Below are 9,538 nucleotides of genomic sequence, written 5' to 3'. Positions count from 1 at the left end.
CATACATTTCAAGGATGACAAATAATGACACAATTATTTATGGTAAAACATAGAAGTTTGGTTTAGATTTCAAGAATCTATTTTTATGTACAATTTTTTTTTACCAAGATTTATGAGTATGTTAATGACTAGGTCATGAGATGACTCTTTTATAGAAAGCTCTCGATCTTGAACGAAAGCGTCATCGAAATAAGAGTCAAACGAAGGTGTATATTTCTATTTAAATGTGTGGATGTTTTTAAGGTAGAATTAGGTCGGTTAACTTTTTCATCTGAGTCAATGTGAGTCTACCAAAATAACTATATTTAAAATGAATGTTTCACAAAGGTATACGTATGAATAAGATAGAATCATGCATAAGAACATGCATGAAGATTTGATCAAATGACTTTTTTGTCTCATAATTGAACGTCATGTATTGTTTTCTTAGGCCAGTCATCTACAATCAGCTGTAAACTACAGCACATCATTGGTTTGGGATTTGGGCAAAAGACAGCTACAATAGCCTCAATATTCATCTTTTTGCCCCCAATTTGGTTACTAACATTGCTCCATTTGAGTACATTTATTGATGCCTAAAACATGTCATGCCTCCAGAACCTGTGGCCTTTGCAGTACGGGCGATGCACAAAAATGCACAAAGCCAGTCATGGGGCGGCACGGCGGTAAAGTGGACGTCTCCCATCCGTGACGTTGTTGGTTCGATCCTCACCCCCGGTGACCCTGCCCAAGTGTCCTTGAGCAATGCTCCCAGTAGACCTGGCAGCAGGTGACCATTGGTGTGTGAATGGTTGAATGTGAGGCTTCGTAAAGTGCTTTGGGCACCATATGGTGTCGTTAAAGCGTTAGATAACAAAAGCAGTCCATTTGGCATATAAAACACTTTAATGATATATCCTTAATAATTTCTTACTTCAAAAGGGTTAGGGATTCACACCTTTTTCAAGTTAATTCCAAAATTATTCCACAAATTTACCCCGATAATTGTAACACACCTTTGCTTAATAATTGTTCTTTTTTCTTGTTTACAAATCAAATGTGGCCAAAACGTTTCCCTTCCTGTTCTCTCTCTCGCTGTAATTGTCATGTTGTGCAGCTGCAGCAGGGGGCGCTGCTGTTGAAGGATGGATGGGTGGGTGGGTGGCGGTCTGCCCGATTCATCACCCCACTGGCCATCCTCCCCGTGGAGTAGAGCGCCGCAACCCGCCAGCCAATCACGGCGCAATTCCGCCCTCTCCATCCCATCCTCCTCAGTTTCCAAGGCAACAGGAGGCCCCGTCTCCCTCCCTCCCCCCTCCCTCCCTCACTCCCTCCCTCCGTCTCTCTCTGCCTTTCTCCCTCTCTCTGCTGGTGTTTCCCGTCCTGAAGGTGCCGCATCATCGCTTAGCTTAGCGTTAGCACTAGCGCCGTGCCTGCTAGCACCGCAGTGAGACAGTTCGGACCGCCGAGGGAGGCGCCTCCCTTCTCCATCCGTCCGTTCTTCCTCCACCTTCCATCCATCCGCTCGGTTCGTCTGACTGCAGACGAGGATTCCTCCGAGCGAGGAGCCAGCCGCAGATGTGGTACGTATTCACATTCTGGCGTCTTTGGGAGGTGGTGGGAAAAGCGCAAGTCAAGGCAGTGGGGTCGGGTCAAAAGCAGTGCCAGGCCAAAGGTAGGGCGACACCCTCCGCCGGTGCTTGGGCACCGCAATAGTTGTTGCCGCGTCCATTCTCATGACGCCAACGTTGGCTCCTTTCCCAACAGCCGATGCCATTTCTGGCTTCCAAGTGGCTTGCAAATCCTTCGGACTGCATTGGGGTCACGTTAGGCTGACTGGGTGAAGGGCGGGGTCAGCGTTTCAGAGCAAGCTTGTTATAGGCCTGCTCGTATGCTAAACTACGCGAGCTAAAATTGAAGCAAGATAGTTTTTCTGAACAAAAGGAACCCAAATGACTGACATCAAACCGACTCCGACTTACAACTCTAACCCAGAAGAAAGGAGTGTCAAACAGAGGTTTGGGAATTGCACAAGTAATCTTGCCAACATTTCAAAGTCATGTCGCCGTGACTCGTGGAGAGATTAAAAGTCGGCCGATGAAAGAATGCTGGAGTAGAGGACGTCCATGACAGAATTCAAGTCAACTGGTCTAGGGCGGCGAAAATCGTCGACCAAGTCCACTTTCAAAATAAGTCGACCGAAGATGTCCGCCTGGAAGCGCAGCCGCCGTCCATGTTTCTACACGGACATTTTTTGCAGACGCACGCAGCGGACAGGAAGTTAGTCATTGTAGCCAAAAGGCAACTCGGCTCTACTTTTACTCACGGACTTTTGTTGAAGCATCGTCTGTACGTGACTTTTAAGTCGTACATTATTGCATTCATCATGAATTAGCGCAGATGAATCGCACGATCAATTTTAACCATCAACGGATAGCTACGTTTAAGGTAGCACAGGTTGTGTTTCCTCATAACATTAAATGTCAAAAGAATCAACATATAACCGGTGCTTTTCAAATTTCATACTCTCAAACACAAATAATTCTAAAATGTGATTGTGATTAACATTTTTTTATCGTTTGACAGCAATTTAGCAGAGCCGCACTTCCGTTAATCCTCACTTCCTGTCTTTGACGGCGGCCACCTTTTCGGTGAGTGCACAACGATGCCAAGCCGAGCGAGCAGCGATTGTAGCGCGTTTACGGCCGTCGATTGAGGTGAGTACAGACGTCCCTCTCATTCCGTGTACTTTTGCGGGGCTTTGCGTCGCAAAACATTCACCGGATATGCGGAAGTACTCGGCGAAAGGTCGGTATCGTCAAAGACGGGAAGTGACGATTAACGCAAGTGCCCAGCTCTGCCGTTAAGCATAGGCTAATGTTGTTGGTGTACTTAACTCATTGACTGGCAGCCATTTTCACTGAAGCAACCCCCTTCGCTTCCGGCGGTTTTGCTGGATTCTGACTGATTTTGCAAGGCCCGCAAAATATTGTGTTCTGTTGCTATAAAAACATGGAAGCTACCAAAAGAAAGATTGGAGTCTCTTCTTTCATTAGGAAAGGGAAAGTATATCTCTATCCGTTTCTGTTTTGCAGCAATTAGCATTATAATAGAGCTAAGTTTCATCATTATTCACAAATCTGTTTAGAAATGTGGGGAAATTAGCTCTTTTTTTCAACATGGTCTTGGTTGATCTCTTTTGCTCCACTGGCACCTGCTGGCTGTTTTTGTAATAACTACCATTCAAGCATTCTCTTCAGTTGAGAGGCTGCATCAAAGCCTTCTGTGTACTTAAGCATAAATTATTATTTTTAAACGTATAAATACGTCTTTGGGACATTTAAAACATTTGAAGTACATTTTTGGGAGCAAAAGAGGTAATAATACTCATACACAGATGATAATAATTAGTAGTTATATATCCACTCATGTAGATATAATGATGTATGTGTGAACTAAATGGTGGTTCGTTTTTCTTTACCTTAAATGGTAATCATTAGTGCGCTAATGCTAATCGTGATTGCTAACCATTTAGCATATGCTAATTTACGCAATCGAAACACGATCAGCGTCACCTTTCGGTGCGGGAATAACAACAGTCACGGAGGATGATGAAGAGGAAAATAAGCAGCGGAATGAAAGTCAAGTTTTAGATTGAATGAACATGTTGGAACAGGATTTCATTTGATTTTTTTTCAATGGATGAAAGGTGTTTGGAATAGATCCGGTAAATTTCGAGGTAAATAGATACATCATCCTGACGTGCTAACCGAGAAGTGAGGTCACGGCGTCCTATGCGCTCACCATCTTCGTCATCTTCTTCATCCTCATTGGTGCATTATTCACATGGTGGCCTCACTGGTAACTTTCAGGATTCGCACGTATGGAAGAACAAAACGGACACAATTCCTAATAAATAAATGACTGAAAGTGAAAATAAAAACGGATATAATTTTTTTTATTAAATCCATAAAAATAAATTTCAATGGAAATAAAAACAACAATACACAAATCTTTTATCTATTTAGTCATTTATTTAAAAAAAAACAATAACAAATAAATAAATGACTAAATAAATAAATACTTCAAGTCTATTTGTGTGTGAGACTTTTGTGGTCAACAGCGTCTTTTGTTTGTTTTAGAGATGACATCATCACGGCAATGTCATCGTGTGTCCTGAGGCTGATAGGCCACATCTCCATGATACGCAATCCGAAATCAATAATATCATGATACTTTGTCCTGGGGGGGTGGGGTGGGGGGGGGGGGGTTCCACCCTTGTTGTCATGCTGACTCGATTGTCGCTGCAGGCTCCGCCCCGCGAACAGCATCCGCCGCTGCCGCTCTCCATCACCTCGTCCTCTTCGTCACCATGAGTGTGGCGGCCGTGTCGCCTCTGACCCCTGAGCCGACGTCCCCCATGCTCACCGCGGCCACACCCAGTCTGGACCCAGAGGCGGCGGCGGTGGCAAGACCTGCAATGGGAAAAATGAAGGCCGGCAGGTAAACAAAACTGACGGAGATGATTAAGCTAACCGGAGTGATGGACTGGAGATGATGATGATGATAGTGACGAAGATGAGGATGACGATGGTAAAGGTAGAGATGAAGATAATGATGCTGATGATGGTGGTGATGATGAAGATAATCGTAGTCATAATAAGGATGATAAAGATGAAATTGACGACGTGATGATGATGATGATGATGATGAAGGTATTGGTAGTGATGAGGACGATGCCGCTGAGCCCGCCCCCTTTTCCTCCCCCAGACCTGATGAAAGGCATCCGCCGCCGGTGCAGGCGTGCGCCGACTGGCAGGTGCTTCTCCACCTGCCGCAAACAGAGGCGTGGCTTCGAGCCAGCGCCGCGAGGGTGACGCGACTGACGCGTTCGGTGGCGCAAGATGGCGACAGCAGACACGTGGACACGCACCTGCTGCAGCTCAAGGTAAACAACTTCACAGCACCTCATTTGCATATCCATCAAATCAGCATATGGCAACTGTTGATGTATTTTTTTTTAATGTACTTAACTGGACCTAGCTGGTTGCAAAAAAAAAACAAAAAACGGTATGGGCCTAATAACTGGACTTATTTCAAGGTATCGGTACTTGCGACGGCTGCCCTCTTGTGGCCGTTTTAGGAATGCCATTCATTTTTTGACATTTTCAGGAAAAATAATACATTGGGATATAAAGGTCTTTCTTGAAAAGGATCTTGTTTTTTTGGGGGGGGGGGGGGGTTTGTGTCTATCAAAAGTACCTAAGTTTGACATTTGATGAGTTGATAAATGACAAAGCAGCATTGAAATGAATGATCCCCAATCCAATGAGTAAAGTTTGCCGCCACCTGGTGGCGAAAAGTCAGAATGTCGCAAATGAGCGGAATCTGGTCATTGGAGCTGGCGTGAAATTGGTGCGCGAGCATCACAAATGAATGAACACAAAAGTGATGATAACACGAATCATTCCAAACAAAAACATATATTTTCTATTCATTGCTGACTGTTGCGACTAAAAAACAATCCGTATCCATCCAGTTATTTTGGATTCTATCCGACTTGATAGCAATAAAGTGGATCCGATGGCACAATCCATAACGTAGTCTACATCATAACAATACATTTGTAAACTACTAATTTGTCATTTTTATGATTTAGTATTATATCTGCAGTTCACAATTTCCTTTTTCCCGCCATGTGCAAGCCAATACCCTGCGGCATGATGGGAAAAAAGTCGTAATCATTGAGCCCTCAATCACGTCAAAAATGTTGCCGAGCTTGCATTGCCAGCTGCCGTCTGCTTCCGCTCGGCGCCATCTTGACGCTTCGTGACCTTCACGCTGACCCTCAAGGACGCCGTCACGTGGGTGCAACGGCGTGCCATTGCAAGCCGCAGCAGCTGCACAAGGAAAGTCGCGGCTGCTCTGAGGGCAGGGCCACTCTGTCCCCGTGGGGACATTTTGGTGGTCCCCACTCGTCCAGACCTCTTTTTGAGGGTCAAGACTTGGTTTTAGACTTTAGGTTTGGGTTGAGGTTAGGCTAAGGAATGGGGGTAGGCAATCATTTTTCATGTTTGGGGTTAGGGGGGGGGGGGCTAGAAAATGCATCATGTCAATGAGATGTCCCCACGATGATACAAAGACAAGTGTGTGTGTGTGTTGTGAGAGAGTGAGAGATTTTGCACTGTGTGTGTGAGAGAGAGAGGGTTGTCTTGGTGAGACAGGTCCCAAAATAACTTGCAACTGTTGCCCCCCCCCCCCCCCCCCGCCAACACCCAATTGAAGAAGCAGGTCAACACACACACACACACACACACACACACACACACACACACACACACACACACACACACACACACACACACACACACACACACACACACACACACTGCGGCACATTCTGTCATTCACGCACACACACTCACAAGCGTGCTCACAAAGTCAGAGTGAGTCGGCATGGAAGTTTGTGTCGTGGCAGTTTTTGGCTTTTGAGCGCAGAAAAGACGCGAAAGGTAAGAAACACGCCACCGTCATCATCATCATCGTCATCGTCGTCGAGCTGCTGTTTGTCACAAAGCTGTGGATGGCGTCTCGCCCCGCCAGCGTGACGCCATCCCAGGCTGGTTGCTATGGTGACGCAAGTGCTTGAAATTCGGGGGACACGCCGAACACACAACGATCGCGTTTGTCGAGAAACGCCGATACACTTTTTTCTGGGCCGATACCGATTCTTAGTAGTCAAGGATGTTCCTTTGCAGTAAAAGGGAAATATTGCTAACAAAATTAGCCACGAAAAAAAAAAAAAATTGACGATCATGTTGACTTTGATTTCTTGTGGACTCAAAGCGCATCGAGTGACCACGCGGCGCAAAAACAAACCGGGAATCCCGAAAAGCAGCATTTATTGATTGATTGATTGATTGATTGATTTGCCAGTACAATGTCACAGCTTTTGATATCAGCAAGTATGACGGCATTTTGCTCATGATCAAGAAAGTTATTTTCTTTGGAACGTTGGAATTGAAATGAAGACAAACGGGAAGTCAAAAAGTTATTTTGCACGTGACATTTGTCCAAACGTCAGCAAGCAAGTTTCAACATTTCTCTTTGAATTTCAATCCCCACCCCCCTCCCCCAGAATCTGATTGTGATTCATGACTGAAAGAGTGAGCCGGAGTTAGCCAGAGCGGCTAACAACAGCGGCTAGCGCCCACTTTAAAGGTAGAGTCCGAAGTTTTGAACGTTTCTGTTTGTAAACAAACAATTCAGCTGGACGTGACCGCACTCAGCCCTGAAGTCACTCTGCACGTCATCATCGCGTGACACGCCCCCTGCTCTGTGATTGGCTGGAGGTTGTAAACATTGCCTTCCCGCCCAGAAACATTCCTCTTATGGCAAAACACAACAAAATGGCAAAATACAGGCTTGTGTGGTTGAGGACGAAATCACCACCAAACATTAACAGAAGCCCAGAGGACGTGATCGAGGACACTTTCACGTGTACACATATACAAGTGTTTATTTCCCGATGGAAAATTTGGACTCTAGCTTTAAAAGCATTTGATCGAAACGCGCCTTTTCAAGTTTGACTATGTTCTGCTTAGGGGTGCACCGATCCATCGGCTCCCATTTCCGGCATTTTGGGGGATCGGTGATATAAAGCCGTCTTTTCTACCGTTCCCGTCTTCCCCCTCAGAGGTCTGAAAAAGTCCGCCATAAGCTTTTCATTTTTATTTGACAGAAAGACTTCATGTGCAGTTAACAACTCGTTTGAATTTTGTCACCGATATTCTTCAATGTTTTCCAATAAAATGAGATTGGAAATCTCAAAGTGAATGCTGCTTGTTATGAGAAAAATCGGGATCGGCACGCACGCACGCACGCACGCACGCACGCACGCAAGCACACACACTTATCTTTGTATTATTGTGGGGACATCTCATTGACATGATGCATTTCTTAGCCCCTCCCCCTAACCATCCAAAATGATTGTCAACCTCCATTCCTTACCTTAACCCTCAACCATAACCCAATTTAACCCTAAACTGTAAAACCAAATCTTGACCCTTGAAAAGAGGTCTAAACTTGTGGGGACCACCCAAAATAATAATAATTTAAAAAAAAAAAATATATATATATATATATATATATAAATGGAAATAAAAACACTATATATATATGTCGGTGTGATAGCCTGGAAAATTTGAGGTAGCACGTTCAGGAAATAATTGAGGAACTGTCATGCATTCATAACGATGCATGTTCAGGAGAATATTCTGTTGGTGCTTAAGTGGAAAATGTTGAGTTTGAGGCGACATGTTTGAGAAACGGAGGTTGTAGATTGAGAAAGACATGGGTGGCATGTTCAGGGAAACAAAAGGTGGCACGTTGATGAAAATGTCGATTGCGTGGCTGGCAAATTTCCAGGTTGTGTTTTTAAGCCCAAAAATGGCGGCATGCCTATGAAACATGGCGGCAAACGGGAAAGCGGTTCTTCGAGGAACGCAAATGGCCGCGCATGAGCACCCGCGTCTGTGCTGGTCGTGCTTGTCACGTGACCTCTGACCCCAGCGGAGGGCTTGTGGCTACGCCTCCGTGACCCACATCCTCACCAGCGCCTCCCACTGCGTGACTGCAAAGGTCATCTAATTTTACTCGACGTGCGCTCGAGTATTTTTAGTGGCCTGGCTCGCATCTTGAGCCACGTGGCAACTTGTCACAACTTGCCGGCGACGAGGAGCGGAACCTGCGTTCCGGACTGCCGATAGCAAATCTTCATGCTGCTGCCCTGAAAGCGGGAAGCGAGTTCAGGTCACGATTACATTTGGAAACGGGATCACGTGATGAAACGGTCACATGGTCGGACGGGCCAGTCACTTGACGGACTGCTGCTCATTCATGTGTGAAGATCCGCTCCTTGAGGGCCCGAGTCCTGCATGCTTTTGCGCTTTCTCCACTCCAACACACCTGATTCAATGATCAGGATAATTATCCGGCTCCTGCAGAGCTTGCTGATGAACTCAACCCTTTAAAGCCTGAACCATGAAATAGATGAGAGGAATTTCTCACTCTTTGTTTTGAACTTTAAAAAAAAAAAAAAATGAAAATGAAAATGAAAATCAACTTCCACATACGACTTTAGATTTTGGTGTCCTATTTGATACTTCCGGTGTCAATGCTTGAACATGTACAGCGTCCTTTTGCAACTGTCAACCGACGACCGGGACCTTTCCCGGCCGGGCCCGGGGTTCCGAGGTGCTGTCCGTCCCCCGGTGCGCCCTCCTCTCTTCCGCCCTTGCGAGGTCGCAGGAAAAGCCATCGGCTGGCTGTTACTGCCCTCTAATGGATTATCCGTGCAATGCATGTGTCGGATCATATACGTCAGGGTTTTAATGGAGGAACAAAACTATATTACACTCCTGAAATAGAGGGCTCAACATGTCTTGCATTTGATATGATACGATTGGCGTTATAAGGTATGGTAATATGAATCAGCTGTGTTGAACGTGGTAAACCTCTCATTACATGTAGGACTCGGGCCCTGCAGGACACCACTGAT

At 45.5% G+C, this 9,538-nt stretch overlaps 1 protein-coding gene across 8 annotated transcripts in view; it reads left to right on the top strand.

Moving 5' to 3' along the window:
- Positions 1–9,538, top strand: part of akap6 (A kinase (PRKA) anchor protein 6) — a 58,922-nt gene that overhangs the window by 2,329 nt on the left and 47,055 nt on the right. For 6 of the 8 annotated variants that reach the window (XM_086095090.1, XM_086095088.1, XM_086095089.1 and 3 more), the window contains exons 2-3: positions 4,290–4,482; positions 4,750–4,927. In XM_086095090.1, coding sequence (XP_085951216.1) covers positions 4,290–4,482; positions 4,750–4,927 — 371 coding nt within the window. Of the gene's footprint in view, positions 1–1,163; positions 1,563–2,565; positions 2,697–4,289; positions 4,483–4,749; positions 4,928–9,538 lie in introns of those variants that run through there. The other 2 variants (XM_086095092.1, XM_086095091.1) reach the window with 2 other exon arrangements.

This window comes from Leptonotus elevatus, chromosome 14 (assembly GCF_054856555.1).
Source record: "Leptonotus elevatus isolate MCC_2025b chromosome 14, RoL_Lele_1.0, whole genome shotgun sequence".
NCBI lineage: Eukaryota > Metazoa > Chordata > Actinopteri > Syngnathiformes > Syngnathidae > Leptonotus > Leptonotus elevatus.
This window is presented reverse-complemented; position numbering and strand designations above follow the sequence as displayed.